Raw genomic sequence first — 22013 nt, 5'->3', positions numbered from 1 at the left:
CAGTGTTAGTGCAGTATGCTCTTAATAAAATAATAATTTATTTTTGTATGTATTCAGTTTCCAGGACAGGGAGAAGTGAAAGTGACTGTCGAGAGGGAAGAACCTGTGGATCCAAATGGTCCATGCAGCAATTCAAGGCCTCAAGATGATGAAAAACAAGTCTATATGCCCGCTGGTAAGTGACATCACCTTAGCATTAGTTGTTACAAACATCAGGGCAGCATTGAATAAAATTAATTGATTAAGCACGCTAGGTTGAGAACCCACCTAGAGCTGTACGTCCTTTCCTCTCATCACCATTCGGCTCATTACCCACGCTCAAGTCTAGAGCTCATGTGGGCATCATCTTCAGCAGGAGAAAATTGATTTGGCAATGGAAGGGTTGCGCCCTCAAGTCCTTACGGTTGAGTCGTCACTAAAAAGAGATCTCGAAACACAAGATAGATTACAGTAGATTAAAGATTAAATCACAGTAGACACCATTTCTCTATTATTCTGTGCAATATCAGAAAACTCTGAAGTTTTCTACTGAAATTGAATGTTCACATAAAAAAATTGAAATTATTGGAGTTTCAGATTAGATTTTTGGGTAAATGCCTCCTTTTGATTTCTTTAAATTGGATTATTCAACTTACATAATAAAATAGCTATGTACATACTGCTATTTCAATCTTTTCACCATATAAGCTATTTGATTTATTTCCAACCTAAAAAGTCAGCAATATGTTATTTTGCTTGGAGTAATCGAGCATAAAATAGTGTATTAAACAGTTTTATTTGGTTAATAAAGAACTCATGTGCTGTTCAAGACACACGCTCGATTCGCTTCATTATACCTTAAATCAACAAAGAGGTTAACCCAATACAATCTAACCTTACCTAACTCTTGCTTTGAATTGAATTTATCTAGTTCCATAGAATAATACAACATATTATAGAATATAATACATACACAGTGGGGTATAGCAACTACAAAAAATCAAATTGACTAAATAAAGCAATACATAATAGTGGGAATCATCCACATTACTTTGATAAAACCATTATTACTATTACTAAATACTATTATTATTATAAACTATAGATCTACTAATATTATTATACAGAAATGTATTATTACGGTGAATGTGCAGCATACCAATAGCCTGATAATGAAATAGTAATTGCCCACATAGACTAAAAGTCTTTTTGTGGGTCAATGAGTCCAGCACTTTGCCAATCCAAAATTTATTTTATTGCTGTTATTATTAAATTAATGTTTAATGTTGGATCAACTAAAACCATCCCTACACCCTCCCTCCCAAATTATCACTCACACACTCTCTCACCCCTCATATAAAACTGTTATATAAACTATTATTTTGTAAATACTTATTAATATAATCATCACTCACCAAATCATCACTCACACACTCTCTCACTCCTCATATAAAACTGTTATACACTATAAACTATTATTTTGTAAATACTTATTATTCATTTGTAAATACTAATTAAACTAGCTAGTCTAAAAAATAATTAGCTAATCTTTTCAAAGTCCAAGTAAGGGAAAACTTACTGTTAATGCATTATCAAACTGATATGTACACGTATTGACTGCACTGAATGTTAGATTACACTCAATCACTGCTTACTGCTCTTTTCACTGAACACTACTTGAACAAGCACTACACTAACTCAAATGGTTTCTTGGATCTCGGTGGATACCAGGTCAACTTGCATATCTCTTTTCCTGACATATCAAGGAGCATCAACGATGTTTCTTAGCACTTTGTTTGGAATTGTTGTATGAAATTAATCTAGCTATTTTCGGTTTACCGTCAATAATACGTATCCATACTGGCTTTATTGGTGGGTAGTCACTTACGGGCAAGTCCCATGTATATAATTTAAGCCGTAATTGGCCCTTGAGATTGTTATACTCAAGTATACAACTCAAGATACAGTATCCATCCAATAACAAAAAGATATCTACACCAAACGAATGTATTAAATCACAATCGATACATCCAGATCTGCATAGGTTGTCTTGAATCTTGTCTATCATCTATATAATAATAGAGAGTAGGGTTGTGTTTGTTCGTTTGTTCGCATCAAAGCATGTCAACTTGCGGATTGCATACCGGAAAAACGGGAATGATTTAGATCAGGGCTCTCCAACCTACGACCCGCGGATAGATTCTACTCGGCCCGCCGAGAGTTATTGCAACAGATTTCTTAAATATATATTTATACACATTTTTGACAAAAACTGTGAGTTCAGTACTCCTCTCTTACTAGCCACTCCATTTCTTAATAAGTGTAAAATTAGCTGTAAACAAGCAGCGATCAACCATTGTGAGATATAAGCAAATGGTCAGCACGGACTGTACATGTCGCTGTTTAAACGCTACAAAGAAGGTAACCTAATTCCATTTTACAATTATCTCCCAGAAAAAAAATTAAAAATATGAAAAACCATGCTCGAGCTATGTTTTCTCTTTTTGGATCTACCTGCAAGTGTGAGCAGACATTTTCAAAAATGAAGTTTGTTAAATCCAAATACTTCTCTGTCAGATGAACATTTTAAATCAATTTCGATGATCGGAACCACAAAGTTTGATCCTAAATGGGCAGACATTCTAAGTGGAAAAGAAATTCTCACTAAAAATGAGTATTCTCTTTTAGCATGGTAACTTTTTGTAAATTCATGCATTGTCAAGTTTTCTTATGAGCTTTTTCACTCATAAATTGGACTTTGTATTAAAATGAAATGAATCGGTTCGTCTCTTCCTAATTGTTTATTGTTTTGAAGGGAAGGATTCAAGGATCCAAAGATTCAAAGAACCTCACACGTCAACCGAAGCTTAGTGTTCCCAATTAGTATGTTAGTTAGGCAAACCAATACCTGTGTTCTTCACAAGAACCAGGAGTTTTTCCCTATACTAACATCCCATTCATCACCTGGTGATGAATCCTTGTCGCAATCCAGTGTGATATTCTTGGCAGTCTCTTCAGACTGATTAGTCCTCGTGACCTACGTTAGTAGCACTCCTGGCCTACTTTGAACGTCCTACCGCTGAGGAAGGGGTGGCCAAGTTGCCTCTAGGGCACCCGGCCACCCCTGATTCAGCCTCTTCACCCACGTTTGTGCCTGGAGATTCACCCATCACTGGTCTTTTGGGTTTTTGTTTTTGCCCCTCCAAAACTCTGAAGGGCCAAAAGCCTCACCTCTGCCAAGAAGTTTTGCTTGAATGGCCGCCCTTCTTCGAGCAGTGGTAAGTTTTGGCCTCACCACCCAAAAACTCGTGACCGATGTGAGTTCCACTCCTGGCCTTTTTGTAGGTCCTTCCGCTGAGAAAGGGGACGCCAAACTGCCTCTAGAGTGCCCGGCGCCCGGCCACCCTCGACTCAGCCTCTTGACCCACATTTGTGCCTTGAGTTTCACCCATCTCTGGTCTCTTGGGTTTTTGTTTTTGCCACTCCGAGACTGCCCTGATAGGGCAGATCCCGTGGTTTTAAAGGCAAGGCAACTTCTGGAGTTGCCTTGAAGTCCATTTAAGTCGCCTCCTATGACAAACAGAGATACTGTGGGTGAATTTTGGTTTTCGACACATTCTTGAGTACGATGATCGACTCAAAGCTCCCCCAACTCACAGGGGGCTTCCTTCTTCTTAAAACTCCTCATATTATTTTAATGGTAATATAATAATTCTAAACCCCCCAAAACTCCCGTCGTGTATGTCCCCACAAGTCAAATACATCCACGTACATCCCCACAAGTCCACGTACATCCTTGTTATTGGCCCTCTAAGCCTCCAAAGAATTAACAATGTTGCCCTTGGATAGAAAAGGTTGGAGACCCCTGATTTAGATCTCCAAATTTTGAACATAGATTCTAAAAATATCAATCTCGTGCACCTGGAAGCCCAAATTTCAATTTTCCTTCTAGATTTTTCAGAATTAATGTTCAAACTTCATTAATGATACATACGATTTCATAAAAGAATCACCAAATCATATGGTCGAAATTAAAAAAGGAACATCTGTTTCTATTATTCCTTTCTACCTGATACCATTTAACCTCAATAATATTGTTTTGATAATTGATAAATATTTTTAATAATAATGATAATATTTATATTTTAAATATAATAATAATAGTATTGTTTTGATAATTAATAAATATTTTCATTTTCACAAACTCTGTATAATAATATGGTGTATGTGAAACAGCTGCATAAAATTTATCTCAAAAACATCTGTTTAGAAAAAACTTTCCCTCAGTTGCATGTACAACACGATAAAATGCTATACTTTAATTGAAATTAATGCTAACTAATGCATTTTGGTTGCACAAAAAAGAAATTTCAAGCTCTAATGCGGAATCAACGTAACAAATTTTAACAGGCCATTCATGGGGAATTAAATCCAACTAACGCCGATTAGGTACCTACTGATAGCTGTCTTCCAAAATTAGTTTTTGGTAAAAAAACTACAGAATTCAAAGTATGAGCTAAATATATGAATGAATTTCATCCATTAATAAAATGAAAAAGAGCATTTAGCTGATATTAGCATTCTAAATTAAATTCTAATTTTTGAGGTTAGTTTTCGATCTTCTTTGTTTGCAAATAGCACAACACTGGCGACAGACAGAACATTTTTATGGCGCATTACGCATCCTATTAAGGATAATAATAAGAAAGGTTATTTTTAGCAAAATGAAAAACAGTAAAGACTGGAATGAAGAATAAATAGTTTCAATATTTACAGTCTAACTAAATTTTCACAATTTTCCACTCCAATATCAACCAACCAGGAAAATAAACTTTTCTTGAACCTGTGTCTATTGAATTCTTCCCTAATGTAACTTGGTATTGAATTATAAATTTTTGGTCCCAAATATGCGTAGTTTCTTTGCCCAAATGTAGTGTTCATCCTTGGTACTATTGAATACGTGTTTCTCTGCCTTGTTTGATGGTTATGATCTGCCAGTCTTATGTGTTCGTTGTTTCTCCTCATTCGCGTGATGATAGCCTTGATGTAGAGTTGTCTTACACTCAGTACTTTACTGTCCTTGAAAAGAATGTTCGTGGGGAATTGATTCTCCTTGGAGCCTATTATTTTTAGTATTCGTTTTTGAAGTTTATAGAGAGGTTCAACATGTGTAAAATTCGTAGCTCCCCAGATAATTATGACGTATCTTAAAACTGATTGCACTAAAGAAAAAAAAACAGTTTTTAATGTCTCATAGTTGAGGATTTTACGGAGTTGATAGAATTTGTAGAGAAGCTTCCTGATCCGGGTAATTGATAGATTAATGTGCTTGTCCCATTTGAATTTGTTGTCCACTATTGTTCCTAAATATTTTATTTCATTGACTTGTTGAATTGAAGGGCAATCACACGGGTTGTTGGTGCTTCCACAGTGATGCAGGATTATTGAAGAATCCGGTGGTCTCGTCCGTTCTGTCAGAGAAAAGGCTAAAAATTTCGTTTTTTTGCATTTACTGTAAGCAAATTTTCTCTTAACCATTTATCGACTTTGATCAATTCTTCCTGTGCCAGATTAAAAACTTCCTCCCAGGTGTTTCCTTCAAATAGTATACACGTATCATCAGCAAAAGCTATTACTCTTCCTCTTATCTTAATTGAACATAGCTCATTTGCATATGCCAAATACAGAATTGGCCCAAGAACTGTTCCTTGGGGAATCCCAAACTTCATCGTTTCCTCTGAACTGAGATGTTCTTCAACTTTGACTTTTTGACGCCGGTCACAGAGGTATGATCTAAACCATGCTAGAGGAACTCCTCTAATTCCCATGGCTTCTAATTTCTTCAGCAGCAAACTGTGATTTACAGTGTCAAAAGCTTTTGCTAGGCCCAGGAACACTGCTGCACATTTTTTGTTATTTTCTAGCTTATCTGTGACAAAATTTGACAATTCTAATACCGCATCTTCTGTACTCCTCCCCTCACGAAAACCAAATTGATTCCTAGATAGTAAGTTGTTTTTTCCATGTAATTCACAAGACGTTTCTTTACCAGTTTTTCCAAAATCTTAGAAATATTGCTTATAAGTGAAATAGGCCTGTAATTGGTGGCATTTGTTTTGTCGCCTCCTTTATGTAATGGTCTAACACATGTCTCTTTCATAGCTTTTGGAAAAATTCCTTTTGACAGACTTAAATTAAATATGTGAATTAATGGTTTTACAATTACATTTTTTATCGACTTCAATGTTCTATTATTGATTCCATCAAGTCCTGGAGCACTGTCATTTCGCAAACTACTAATAGCTTCAAGAAGCTCATCTTCAGTTACTGGGTGAAAGTAGATGGAGTGTAGAGTTCTTGTAACAGGTTTATATTGGGATATGATTTGGTCTAGTGGTTTTCTTAAGGAATCTATTATTGTCTCCGCCATTTCTTCACCTACATTTGTGAAAAAGTTATTCATGTGGTTGAGCACAGTTTCTGGATTTTCCTTTGGATTGAAAATCCTATCATCTATTTTAATAGCATTCAATTTCATTTTTGTTTTTGATTTAGAGTCAGTAGCATCTTTGATTACTTTCCACATTTTTTTATTATCCTTTCCAGCTTCATACAATTTCTCTCTATAGTATTGGTCCTTTGTTTCATGAATTAAAGCTGTGAGTGTATTCCTATACCGACGATAGAAGTTGGTTAAGGTAATGTTGTTTGGGTCTTCCTTTCTTCTTTTGTTGAGTAGATTTCTGGTTCTTATTGCATCTGGTTCTTATTATATTTATGCATCATATCCTTGAATGGACTGGAGTACAAATTCAGTCCTAATCCAGCATTCGGTTAGAATAATAACATCAAAAGAAAAATCAATGTCGCACAATTGAATCATCAGCTCATCAAAATTTCTTCTGATACTCCTTATATTGAGACAGAAGATGCTCAAATCACAAGAACTCAATGCTGCACAAAGTTGTTGACTGTTGTTGATCACTTCATCGTTTATTTCTTCAAAATAATCAAGATCCTCGAAGCTGAGCAAATTTGATAAGTTGTTGTTACTCATTATTTAAACTCTCATTAATCCCTTCCATGTTTCTTTCATTCCAGCTTAAGAGAAACTCTTCACTAACATAATTTAGTTTTCGAATTAGGGTCAGCACTAAATCTTCTTGCCCTGTTGTGATATATCTGAAGGTTTGTGTGTGTCTGCTCATTGCTACTATTACATGTTGTGTGCTGTTATATATTCCAAGTTGTTTTTTATTGTTCCTTATCAGAACTACATTCTTGTGAGTTAAGCCCTGTGCTTCATGAATTGTATGGACTTTAATTGAAGGGTGAAGTTTTGATTGCAGCTCTTCTAGCACTGTTTTCTTCTCGAGCTGAGTGAATGTAAGAATCAGAGTGTTAGGTTCAAGTGATCCAAGTTCTCCATTTGTTATTGGAGGTCTGACTGATAACAGGACCTCATTTTTCGTACCAATGTCCTGGTAGTAGCTGGAAAGGATGTAGCAGACGTCTATTGGACACCTTCTAGTTACTGTTTGATGGATTCTCTTCTCACAGAGAGATGAAATGTGTGACCATTCAGCTGTTAATTTACTTCTCTCTATGTAAGGTATTTGGTTTGAATCTCCTAGCAGAATAATCTCAGAAGCACCAGCGAGAGATGAGACAAATCCCACGAAACCTGCATGCATTAATACTGCTTCATCTATGAAAACACGTTTGTACTGCTTTTTTGATCCGTTTATTATAAAAAGATGAAACTGTTCTATAATCCTGTTTAATTATTCTTTCATATTTATTTTTGTGAATTCTATTCACCTCTTGCCGAATTTCATTTATTCCAGCTCTTGTCTGACACAAAATGATATCTTTACCTGGTGTATGTTGCTGAAGGATAAAGTGAGTTTTACCACACCCTGGAACTCCATCCATCCAAGTTATTTTTGGCATCTTACAATTTGTGATGTCAACTTTTAGAATATTCTTCAGTAGCTCAGCATTCAGCATGATTTGGGTGTCTCTACTGACTAGAATATACTTTTCCTTAGTTAAGAATGACTTTGTTGTTTCATTGTAGGGTACGTATTTTCCTTCATTTTCAAAACAGAAGCCCATTCGATATGCAGTGGATGTCGGCCACAGGAAAGTCTTAAGTCGATTGTCGTAGATGTTCATCTCGTTTCGCCTTATCTCTTGAATACATGCTGCTGAAGAAGAGATATTACTATTCAGTGATGATAGTACTCCCCTATATAAATCCGCATTCAGAACATCATACTGTTGAATAAAGTTCCTGAGTTCTATCATACTGTTCAAATAAGCATAAAGAATAGAATCAAACGGTAGGTATCCTTTTGGACAATCTTCAGAGCCATCGTTTTCATGTAGTTATCCAAGAACTTTAGATTGTTTATTCCTCTGTAATAGAATACATAATTCAGGTTTTTAGTTTTAATTACTAAACTTAAAATGTCCAAGCATGTAAACTCGGAGTCAATATCAAAAGAATCTATTCCAATCGTAATGTTGTATTTATTTATCGATGCATATTCGTCTATTACCAGTAAGAGGTCACGGATACCTAATTGAGCCTCATTGTTATTATTTTGCGCTAATATCAATGTCAATGAATTTTTAACAAGATGAAAACGAATTGAGCTATTATTTACGTTCCGTAAATAAACAGTAGGTAAGCTATTGTATTCATCTTGACTCAGCGTTTTCTTCTTGATTGAATGTGCAACGCCTTCTGAAATACGTAAACTATTTTTATTCCAGCGAGCTAATGATAAATTAAAATCTGTATATTGACCAAAGCTGAAAATTAAAGACGTCCTACTTTTCGCTGACTGTTTTATTAATTCTGTTTTTTTAATAGATGATAGGAAATCTTGAATATCTATTTTTATATTTGATGCTGTGAATTTATTTGATGATTTTGAGCTGGAAATTCTATTTTTAATCTTTTTAAGCACTTCCATAATTTGTTCGATCAATTGATTGTTGCAATGCTTTCACATAGCTGGGACACTTTAGATAGTTTACTTTGTGGTCTGAGGGTTTATCAGCATTTTTGCAGTTAAAACATACTGGAGGTTTATCGATTGAAGGGCAGGTTTTGATGTTGTGTCCTGTGATGGAGCAATGACCACAGATATCTTCTTCCTTTTTACAATGTTTTGTGATGTGCCCATAGACTTGACATTTATAGCACCTTTGCACTGCATGGTAATCATTACCTCTACATGATGTCATATCTATAAATATTTTTTTTCTTATTAATTATTGCTTTCCTAATTTCCTAATTATTGTTTCAAATCAAGATAAAAAAATATAAAACTTACAAACTAAGAGTACTTATCTTTTATTTACGGGTTTTAAGGCAGGCTTATGGCTTTCAAAATTAAATGAAATATTTAGCACAAATTGAAAAGAAAAATTGAAATCTATATTTCACGTATGTTCAATAACATCAATAGATTTTATAAAAACATTCAGATCTCAAACAAAACATTTAAAATTTCAATTATTTAGAAAATTTTCAGCAGGAGATAAACACTTCTACCATTAGCCTAAACCTTACAACAATGAGAGAAACGGCTGAGAGAAGCACCTAAAGCTCCAAATCACTACATAGACACGTCATCCACTGCCAACTAATAAAGAATACAAATTTACAATTATTATATCTATTATTCTCAATAAAACTTTATTTTAAAACTGTTTTGAACTTTTTATTTAACCTTTATATTGTTTAGAATTATGTGTTTATTCAGAAAAATAACTTTATGACAGTGATTTTTTCAACATTAGTGTAGCTGATAAATTCCCGGTAAAACGTTGAGTTCGCATATCGATTACACCGATATTTGCTATCAAGTTTTATTGATATTGAAATGAAGATTCGACTTTAATCGAGAAAAATGTAATATTACAGTTTGGAATAATAATTTTAATAACATCACTGTCGGATAAATTATTACAGTGTTGCCGGATTGTGAAACCGTTAAAATCTTGGTTAGTTAACCGGAAAACTTAATCGGAATTAAGAACTAACCGATCTGTGGAACAGAAATGAATCCGTAAAACTAACGCTGATTTGTTAATCGGCGTTAATGTCCATATCTAACAGACTTACGTGCAACTGGCCCATAGTTTGGAAACTTCGTTTTCCTGATGCAATGTTTAGGCCTACACGTGGCATGCATTATTAATTTCTCAGCTAGAACAGCTTTTCGAGACAAAGTGCTAAATAAACGTGTACAGTTTCATCAATGTTGTATCGGCAATATGAAAACGCATGCAGTTAATATGTCTTTGAATAAAGGTGTTGATATTTACATAAAGAAATCATTCTCTTCCATTTTTATTTAATTAAAATTTCAAAATTATTCAAGCCCTGATAGAATGACTGTACAGAATCACTGTACAGTCAGTCGAAAATTTAAATATTGGAATGAGGGGTTTTTTGGCAAGCTGAGCAAAAAAATAAGGTCATATGCACCTTTTCGTTATATCTTCAAATAAAAAATGAGTTTTGTGGGTTGTCAAAACTCCCTCTGAAAGGGAAACTATTCAACTTATTCTATCTTTTATGATAGATATCATATGATATATGATTTCGATACAGGATTTCCAGAGAAAAGGTATGGTGAAAACCGCACATCGATATCTCAAACCTTTCAAAATTTATTCACATTCATTTCCTTTATTATAGTATAGAAGATGATAGATAGATAGATGTTATATCCATCTATCTATCATCTTCTATACTATAATAGAGGAAAGAACTGGCTTGAACACGTATACACGTGTAGAGGATAGGAAAATTATGTTTAACGCATCATCACGTCTGAACTACTGGACTACAGTCATTTACGTCTGAACTATTTACTTGAAATGCTGCTTATTAATTCTTAATCAACCGAGGATTCCTATAGGCCTATTTTCAATTCTTCTGGATTTCATTACGTCAAGTTTTAAAATAGACCCTTGCGAAGCACGGGTTACCTGCTAGTTACTTAATAATCTGTGTAAGAGTTATGTGTACAATTTTTGTAAAAGTTATTATGTAATATAAAATATGTGATTCCCAGTTATAACGAGAATATTTTTGAAATATGTTATGTATAAAATAACTGGAATGTAAAGAGGATTGGTAATAATTGGAATTTTGTCTAAATTTGGAGGAAAAATAATACACGGAGTATCCTTAGTTTTTCTCTCTCAGTCAGTGCTTTCTTGTAAAAATGGCAAATAAATAAATTTTTTCACCTAACCCCATCTCCTATTATTGTATTTTGTGTATTCAAGTTGAAGTATTCTATTTTGGAAATTATGTACAATAAAATGATTTAAATTTTCGAAATTTAAATTTTTGTCAACAGTTACAAACAATCCACTAAGTATATTGTTTGTAACTGTTAACAAAATTTGAAAATTGCCATCAAGGATGGAACATCAGTCCAATGCTAAGGTAGTCTTCAATTTAGTATAATTATGTATAACAGTAATTATGTATTTTGGAAATTATGTATGATAAAATAAATCAAATCTTGAAAATTTTAAATTTTTGCCTACAGTTACAAACAATGTAGTGGCTACTCCGCCGGTGTGCTTGGAGGCTGGCAAAAAATATAAAGTTAGGCTACTTTTTAAACATTTTGGGAATCAAATGGAGAAACCAACCGCCTCGATCCTGGTTGACTCAGTAAGTAAAAAATATTTCAGAGAGTACACATATTTTCTCACTCCAAAACACATAACCTTGCTTTCTAGTAAACTCCGTTTCTAGTAATTAATTAAAAGTTTATTACTATTTATTATGCCGTCAACTGTGATGGTGTCATTTTATTGAAAATTTGAATTTGATTTACTGTGAAAATTGTCTGTGATGAAATTAACAAATGGTGGAATTTATACATTCGAATTCCAGCAAGAACTCTTTTAAAATATTTTTACCTTGTATGCGCTTGATAACTTGGAATAAATAGTAGAAAACACTCCTTGTAATTTAAAAAAAATTCTGTGAATCTGATTTTTTTCCAATCACAGTAGTTGAAAACCATAAATTTGAACGATTAAAGCGAAGTTGCAGTTTTGAGATGATTTCTTACGTTTTATAATAACTGACGAATACTTTGACCAATATGCTTCAAATTTCGAACATATTTTTTGGAACCATTGTACAGATGGAAATCTTTGGCCAACGAAATTTACTCCATTGTCCTTTTTGAGAATATAACATGATAGTGAATTATCAATACGAATAATATTAATTTTATTTATTTTTATTTGCATAAGGTATTATGGGAAACGTGAAACATTTGATGGACATCGTCTTTACTTATATCCAATCGTGTTGAGAATCAAGAGAAATGATTTTTGTGCGATTCTATTCTCTCTCATGTTATGTATGTGGAGTATGGTACTACTAGTAAATACATTTTATAAATAATACATATATACATAACTACGGTTTTATATACATATATTTTTTTACATCATCGGTTGATATATATTTATATGTTAAAGTGTTAAGTTTGCCACTCGAAATTATTGAGCCAAAGTATGGCATCTTCAAGGGCTAAGTCTTATTTTTGTAGCCCACCAGGGAAACTAGTCAATGGGCATGACTCAAAGATGTGACTCATAGTCTGCACCTCGCCACATTCACAGAGAGGAGAATCAGCAAAGCCCCAACGGGGCATAAATTTTGTTCGTCTGGCATCTCCCCTACTCAGTCCTGTACCTATTGAGCCGTACCCAAAGGTGCCTTGGCAACTCAAAACCATTCACACGCAGTGTGGGATCAGTAACAATCTCTTTGTTCTTCACCAAGCTACTGACCACTTTTGGTTGGTTGTTTGCTGACGTTCAGGCTGTAGGGTAAAGTCAAGCTGGTTTTCTAGACTTCATATTAAATACAAATCACAATATGGGTTGTCCCTGTGGCCGCGCTGGTATAGCTATCGATAAGATAAGTTGATATTCATACGCTTGCTACTCCCTTTAGAAGGGTGATCAATTATTGTAGAGCCGACTCCTATTAGTCCAGTCAATATAGACATAAAAAAGGGGATGTGCTTGCAATTTATATTGTAGTTCTGATTTTTCAATATATTATTTGGGTACATAAGAGAAGTCAAGAACCAACTTCTTCATGCAAAATTTCCTTGTGCTAGCTATACAGGCTGGCCCAAAAACCTCGTATTTTCGGCTCATTTTCCAGTTTTCAGCTATTTCTGCCAAATCTCGTAATCGGACAGAAAAATTTGCTCTCGCCTTTTTTTCTAGATTATGAAATTCTGAATAAAATGAGATCATTTGGAACTCTCTATCCTCATTGAGTACTGAGTTATGATTTTTCAAAAATGAGTGAAATTTGAAGAAAAAATCAATTTTTATGAATTTTAGTCTTTGATCAACAATATCTAACGACTGTTACCATTTAGATGTATAATTCAGAATCCCTCTGGGCGTATTTTTGTGCTCTTCAATCTGAGATCAGGTTCAGCGCTCTATCTCATATAGATTTCCAGGTACACCTGACAACAATGCTCCTTGTATTGTGAAAAACACCCAATTTCCAGCTTCAACCATCATCACCAACTACATAGTCTTCACATTGATATTTCGCACAATGACATAAGTTCATAAGATTATGTTCTATGAGAATCACCCGTTAGATGCACTTCATTTCAGTATTTCCTAGTGGAGAAGCGCGCTTAAGGACACCTCAAGGATCAACATTTTAAACACTTATAACTTCTGACACAATGCTCAGATTTCATCGTACTACACTTCAATCTTCTCGGCTCGTCAAGGTGGTCCAAAATCATGCATCATAAGTCAAATTCGGTCGAAAAGTGGAAAATTTATTGTTGAATGTACTAAAGTCCATATTCCAATACACAAAAAATTGCCAATTTCTATATTCAAAGCTTTTTACTTTTAAATCCAATTGCGTTACAATATTTAAGATATGTCCCATATTGGTAACCTCTTATTATTAAAATAATTACTTGATCTTGAAATGTACAATATAATTTCCTCTTCCACATGCTGTAAACGATTTATGGAAACATATTTTTGTAGAGTGAGATTTGATTGTTGAAAAAAATCCGGAAATTGTAGATATTTTTATCATATTAACGGTTCTGGCAGTACTATGATAGGGAAAAGTGATTCAAGATGGATTTTAGACAACTGAGCTCGTAGAGGATGAATTTATCTACAATTTGGAATCAACCGAGAGTTTCTATGATTTATCAGACTCGTTTTAGAAACTCTTGATCAACAGTAAAATCACGGAAAAAATGTGAAAACTGAAATCGCCATTTTTGAAATCTTCTGTAACTTTCGAATGGTATTGGAATTGAAAGTATTATTTATTGGAGTGGACAGGGGAGGTCAATTTTCACATCCTCACTAGATTTGGGAATTTTATCAGAAGTATTTCAAAAGACATGCAGCTTTGAATATAGAAATTGGCCATTTTTTGTGTATTGGAATATGGGCTTTAGTACACTCAACAATAAATTCTCCACTTTTCGACCAAATTTGACTTATGATGCATGATTTTGGACCGCCTTGACGAGCCGAGAAGAATGAAGTGTAGTACGATGAAATCTGAGCATTGTGTCAGAAGTATTAAGTGTTCGAAATTTTGATCCTTGAGGTGTCCTTAAGCCTCTCCACTAGGAAATACTGAAATAAAGTGCATCTAACGGGTGATTCTCATAGAACATAATCTTTTGAACTTGAAACTGAGAATGAGCCGAAAATACGAGGCTTTTGGGCCACTCTGTATCTAGCACAAGGAAATTTTGCATGAAGAAATTGTTTCTGGACTTCTCTTATATACCCAAATAATATATTGGAAAATCAGAACTACAATATAAATTGCATGCACCAATGTATATAGTGACTGGACTATATACATAAAATGTATTTATTATCCTAAAAATCACTTCTTGTTGGCTCGAAATTCACCTAACAGCTGTAGGTTTACTCATCTAACATCATCATGCTCATCGTCATCTCATTCATTAACGACGCACAAGCCTGGGCATCAGAAAAAAAGTAAAAATATCATCTTGAGAAAGTTAAATTTACAAAGACAGAATTAGAAATAAAAGTAGAATATAACATTATCGAACTATTAAAAACTTTTACTACTTGAATTAAATTGGAATTATAATATCATTTGATCAGCTTTTTAAAATGGAATAATATTTTTAATGTTTCAGATCACACTCATACCTCGTGTAGAAAATATTCCATTTTTTGTGGCCAGTCCTCAAAATCAGCACCGACTAAATGAATATGACCATTACGGATGCAGGGATACATTCCTTTATGTCAGCAGAGAAAAGGATGATATTCCAAAAATTTGTGAACAGTACAATTACAACGTTGGTGTTTACGTGTTTGATGGTGCTAATTGTAAGTTGAATATTTTTTCAATGTATGTTTTGATAGTAGTATTATGATAATCTCTTCAATTTCACTTTTCATTACGAAATGCTGATTAACAATCACTTTGAATACTTTTAGCTTTAAGGACAGGTCTGAGGTTTTTAATTCCAGGGAAGTAGGTGGTACAGTGCTATGGAGCTTGAAGGATTTGGGAATTGTTTGTGGTAGGATTAGTGTCTCTGGTACAGGAATTTTTTTTTGTAGGTAACAACCTTTCAGAGTAGTTACATTACAGGAGGGATTACATTACATTTGTGGAGTTTTTTGAGCTACTGGTCAAGGTGCAGTTTTTTGAGGTACTGGTCAAGATGGAGTTGTTTGAGCTACTCCGTACTGGCCAAGGTGGTGAGGATCAATGCAAATTTGGGCACGGATTGAGAGGGAATGTGGAATCTATATGTTTCATGTTGTCTGTTCATATTGTATAATGTATATATAGATTACATACTATCAATGTTTGGAAAGTACTCGGCTATGAACTTGATGTACGCCATCTGACAAATAGATATTGTACTTTCATATCTTATTGACAAAACTGTTTGAGTTACTTATACTTATAAGTTCAATAATGTAACAAATATTCTTACGTTGTTCAAACATTGAATCTGTGTTGTCAAATATGTAGCTTCTATTGTGTACATATGTTCTACATGACAGTTTTCATTCCTTTAGAGGCTAAGGACGTATTTTTGTATAGTTTTAAGCTTAGTGACTAATTAATTAATATGAAGTGTTTGCTCTAACTTTTGTTTCATTGTGTATTTGGTCATTTTATTGTTTAGTAGTATGTTTTCTATTTTGTAATTGTTTTTGTTTCTCTATGCATTGTAAGAAAATTGTCTTCATAGTATTAAATACTGTTCATGACAAGTAAATAAATATGAATATGAATATTTTGAAGGGTTGAAACCCCCATGTTCATTCATAAACACTCTCTATTTAGAAAAAGTGTATCTGTAGCTATTCATTTTATTATTACCATCAAATCAATTTATGGACTTGACCATATGGAGATAGATTAAAGCCCATTATTCTCTTTACGTTTTTGATCTTTCAAAAGTATTATATTTCCTTTAGTAATTGTGGTAGTTTTAGTAGTTTTGGATTCCATCATCTGGTAATAACTAGTTGGAAAAGATCAATCACTTACAAAGCATATGAATCCTAAATTATTGAATTCATCATTGAACTGATGAAAATTGCTTTTCAATCTATCTTGTCCCAAATCCTATTACTTTTGTGAAGTTACACAAACTAATTCAAGAATAATTCGAATCAAGCCATTTTTGTTGAACAAATATTCTGCTTGCAGCTTGCAATTGCGACCGAACAGGATCTGTGAGTACATTATGTGACGAACATGGAGGTAAATGTCAGTGCAAAACTAATGTTGTTGGAAGAACATGCAACCAATGTGCTCCAGGAACGTACGGTTTTGGTCCCGAAGGATGCAAAGGTAAAACGTACAAGTTGATTAGAAGTCACCAGTTATAGTCAATCAAAAGTAAAACATTCAAGAAACTCGTTCAATACATGGAACATTTTTCAATCAATGAATTTATGATTTATAAATTACTCGTTTATAATTTACACATTACTTCGAATATTGAGTAATTTTTAATTGCTTGAAAACATCCATTATTAGTATCCGTTCTTCGCAATGGATCTTCGTGAAACAGATATATACACAATATTATACTAGCCGGCTAGCTCGTTTCGCTCGCCTTATCCGTTTAGCCAGGTGGGCCCTGGACCCCGGACTGAATCATTCAGGTATAGGATCATTCTTGGTACACTTGTATTGAAACCCATATAATATCTAAGGACCTGGTCCTTCTTTTCAAGACTGTCAATGGATATTTGGTCTACCCTGAACTTCTGGCGAATATTGACATCAGTGTTCCAAGAGGAACGCGCTCAAAGTCCATTTTCCGCAGACGCTCTCAGACAACAGTCTATGCCTATAATAGTGGGCTTTCTAGAATACTTCGCTCTGGTTGTGAGGCTGCTGCAGCTGACGTTGATTTCTCTGGGGTGTCCCTGGGCTCTTTCAGGAGAACTATAAAGAGAGCCCTGCATGTGTGATTTTGGTGTTCCCTTTCTTGTTTATGCCCCTTGTTGCAAACTTCCATGGGCCTTTTCACTTTGATATAATATCGTATGATAACTATGATTTATTTTGTATTCCCATTTTTCTCTTTCAAATTATCCACATATTTTCTCTTATTTTATATTATTTATTTATATCTTTTTGCTTGTATCTCTTTCTCTATGTTATTTTCTGCATTTTTCTAATATTATATATTATCTACATATTTTTTTGCTCTTATCTGTTTTTGTATGTTATTTTTATGTAAAATTGGTGTACCGTTGGAAGTTGAATAAATAAATATCTTATCTGATATCTATTAATTTTTCATGTATATCATAAGAATGTTCTAGTTGCTATTAGCTTGCCGAAGTTCGGCTAGCTCCTTCACCAAGCTCGCGCTTACTCTTTAGTTCCTCATATTTCATTTTGTTAAATAATTTCATTATTACAGTTCATATTACAGTTCCTCACTTTACGCACTAGTTACGCAAATAACTATTTCAGTTGCAATACGCAACCTAGTGCTTTAACCTTAGAGGTCCCTTCACTATAGAGTCAAGTTTAATTAGTAGGCTTAGGAGGCACATGTTTGTGAAATCACTTGTATCAACAATATGACTTTCATTAAAAGCTCGATTATTAACGACTCCTTAGTTTTAAACAATGAGAACAAAGTATAGGCAAGTAGTTATTTGAGTATCATCGATTTGACTTTCATTAAAAGCTCGACTATTCAACGATCTCTTAGTTTTTAACAATGAGAACAGCGTATAGTCGATCAACAGCCGTTCAATATATAGTCACATAGACGTATATAACATCTAGTTATTTGATTGAAACATCAATAAATCTGCTGCTGTCTTGTTTGAATGCCAATAATTTGGTATAAGTTTTTGGTCAATTTTGTTCACATTACAGCTTGTGATTGTGATTCGGTGGGTGCCCTGGACAACTTCTGTGACGTTCACAGTGGCCAATGCCAGTGTCGGGCTCAAACTTACGGCAGGTCCTGTGACCAATGTCAACCTGGCTCATGGAACTACCCGAACTGTCAACGGTGTCACTGCAACGGTCATGCCGACACCTGTCATCCGCACACCGGCGCTTGTACCCAATGCCAGGCCGCTACCATGGGTCACAACTGTGAAAGGTCTCTCAAACAATCACTCTCTAGTCACTGCTTTCAATGAAGAGGAACAATTATTTTATTCAATGTATTCGCTTTTTGTATATCGCCTAGAACAGACTGCTTCCGTTCTTCATTTCCTGTCCAACTCTGCAAAAACATTAATACACCATTTCTCTTAGCCTCAGACCCTGTTTATTTGGTCATCATCGGTTTTTTCTTATTATTATTTTTAAAAATAAAGGTTTGAACGTCATTTAAGAGTTCAAGCTTTTCAAATTGAAGTTGAGGGTTAGTAACGTTTAAGAGATTTTGTTTAGGGTGATTCAAAATTCAAACGATTATATTTATGCCGATGCACCCAAATCAATTTTTTATCTAATTACTCACAGGGGAATGAAGTTTATGATGATGTATTATAAATGTTCTAGGTCGCTCCCTTTGAGGCTCGGACGCCATCTACAAAAAAGTAAGGGTCCATATACCATGGTTTGTGAAAATTCACAAAAAACCGTTCACTTCAGGTGAATGTTGTTTTAAGCGATGAAGTAATGTTTCACGTAAGTGGTAAAGTCAATTTCCATCATTTTTTTTTTGTATATGGATGGGGAACGGAACAACCTCATCAAATAGTAAAGCATGAACGAAATTTGCCCGTGTGAACATCTTTCTTGTGCATTTTCAAATACCGTGGTGTATGAACCCTACTTTTTTGTAGATGTCGTCCGAGCCTCAAAAGGAGGGCACATACAACACTTATTATCCACCATCTTAAACTTGATGTAAAATTGGTTTGTCTGCACCAGTTTTTGAAATAAATTCAATTGTTTGAATTTTGGTCATTATTTTTAATCACTCATTGCAGAGTTCAAATATGTATCATAGTTTGATCATGGTTTGTTATGAGTTATTGTAATTCATAGGGAGCTCCAATGAATAGTGTAATATGTATGAACTATTGAATGTTATCTGTTTCGATTACCAGATGCTTGGATGGCTACTATGGAGATCCACGACTGGGCATTGACATTGGCTGCAGACCTTGCCCATGTCCCGGCTCCGTCGAATCCGGTCATTCGTATGCCTCACGTTGTACACTAGACGCCCAAACGCAAGATGTGGTTTGTGAGTGCCACGAAGGTTATGCAGGTCAGTTCCACTTCACATCTACTTCGGCTATTATTTAAAAATCAGTTCAAGCTGATCAATATTAATCTATTAAAACAGCACTTGCTCAATGAAACAACAAATTTCCTCTAAAGAACTATTTGTCACAAACTTGAATAAAACGCAATTGCTCTCTTTGGTCTCTAGTTTGATAAGCTTTCAAATTAGTTTTCAATGGTACAAAAAACTTTGACCAAATATCATCATAGAATAAGCCTACAGGAATAGAAAGTCGAGTGAGGATAATATAATTTTGAACCGTTAGCAGCACTACCTATTAGGATTCTGTTGTTATTTACGATTAATTATAGAATTATATTCCATGATTCTATTTCAAAAATGTTTGCGTTTAAACGGCCTGACTCTTGATCTAACAACGTGGACAACTGTTCGAATTAACGCCAAACCCGCTACGGCGTGCCCTATCGCATGAGAAATCTACTTATATTCCCTTAGAGAAATTCAGAAAAATTTCCCCAGAAAAATATTTTTTATGTCATCCATCAGTTTCGCTTCCCAGTGGTTCGGAACCCACACAAATATATAGGTCCTCACACTATATATAGGTCCTCACACTATATATAGGTCACTCCTCTCATCACAATCCTTCTCATTATACATACGCAATCAAGGAGCTTATGTGGGCATCACTCACTCTCAGCGAGAGGAATAGCAACTTAATCAGTTCTGTTTGGTGGCGTGAGGAAATCTGTTAGATGACTTCTGCTGACTGCTTCATCGACCGCATGGGCCTAAATGACCCATTGGGTCTTTACATGCATGTTCTCCTGATCATAACGCCATGCTATTTTCATCAAGGCTTCGTCAATTTAGATTAAACTAATAAACTATTTTTTTTTATTAGAGAAACGCTATCCGAATAAATGAATTTTCAAATTTTTATTCAAGTAAGTTACAATACATTCTGGTTCATACACGAATCTACAATAAATTACAGTACAACAGCCAATTATGCAACAAATTTCACATATTATGAAAACTTATTAATTACAATGAAGATTGAATGCAACATTAGAATATTGATAATATAGTATTGTAATATAACTACATAAATCAGCGGTGTTTCAACAATGAATAAATGATAATTTCAATGAATAAATATACACCCCACTATATATTATATGTGTTGGGGTATAAGTAATTAGTTGCTTATTGCGTGTAATAATTACTATTTACAAACTTCATTCACTGATATGGGATTAAAGTTTTTTATAATAAAATTAGTAAAAATGTATAATACAAACAAACAAAATTATGGAATTAGTAAATAAATATTAATGTTCTATTAAGGATAATAATAAGAAAGGTTATTTTTAGAAAAATGAAAAACAGTAAAGAGTGGAATGAAGAATAAATAGTTTCAATATTTACAGTCTAACTAAATTTTCACAATTTTCCACTCCAATATCAACCAACCAGGAAAATAAACTTTTCTTGAACCTGTGTCTATTGAATTCTTCCCTAATGTAACTTGGTATTGAATTATAAATTTTTGGTCCCAAATATGTGTAGTTTCTTTGCCCAAATGTAGTGTTCATCCTTGGTACTATTGAATACGTGTTTCTCTGCCTTGTTTGATGGTTGTGATCTGCCAGTCTTATGTGTTCGTTGTTTCTCCTCATTCGCGTAATGATAGCCTGGATGTAGAGTTGTCTTACACTCAGTACTTTACTGTCCTTGAAAAGAATGTTCGTGGGGAATTGATTCTCCTTGAAGCCTATTATTTTTAGTATTCGTTTTTGAAGTTTATAGAGAGGTTCAACATGTGTAAAATTCGTAGCTCCCCAGATAATTATGACGTATCTTAAAATTGATTGCACTAAAGAAAAAAAAACAGTTTTTAATGTCTCATAGTTGAGGATTTTACGGAGTTGATAGAATTTGTAGAGAAGCTTCCTGATCCGGGTAATTGATAGATTAATGTGCTTGTCCCATTTGAATTTGTTGTCCACTATTGTTCCTAAATATTTTATTTCATTGACTTGTTGAATTGAAGGGCAATCACACGGGTTGTTGGTGCTTCCACAGTGATGCAGGATTATTGAAGAATCCGGTGGTCTCGTCCGTTCTGTCAGAGAAAAGGCTAAAAATTTCGTTTTTTTGCATTTACTGTAAGCAAATTTTCTCTTAACCATTTATCGACTT

General features: G+C 34.2%; 1 protein-coding gene across 2 annotated transcripts in view; it reads left to right on the top strand.

The window, feature by feature from the left end:
- LOC111050643 (laminin subunit beta-1) overlaps positions 1-22013 on the top strand; it is a 263300-nt gene that overhangs the window by 99710 nt on the left and 141577 nt on the right. For both annotated transcript variants that reach the window (XM_039443365.1, XM_039443363.1), the window contains exons 15-20: positions 58-175; positions 11565-11692; positions 15234-15429; positions 16775-16918; positions 18473-18704; positions 19666-19829. In XM_039443365.1, the coding sequence (XP_039299299.1) occupies positions 58-175; positions 11565-11692; positions 15234-15429; positions 16775-16918; positions 18473-18704; positions 19666-19829 (982 nt within the window). The remainder of the gene's footprint in view (positions 1-57; positions 176-11564; positions 11693-15233; positions 15430-16774; positions 16919-18472; positions 18705-19665; positions 19830-22013) is intronic.

This window comes from Nilaparvata lugens, chromosome X (assembly GCF_014356525.2).
Source record: "Nilaparvata lugens isolate BPH chromosome X, ASM1435652v1, whole genome shotgun sequence".
Classification (NCBI taxonomy): domain Eukaryota; kingdom Metazoa; phylum Arthropoda; class Insecta; order Hemiptera; family Delphacidae; genus Nilaparvata; species Nilaparvata lugens.
This window is presented reverse-complemented; position numbering and strand designations above follow the sequence as displayed.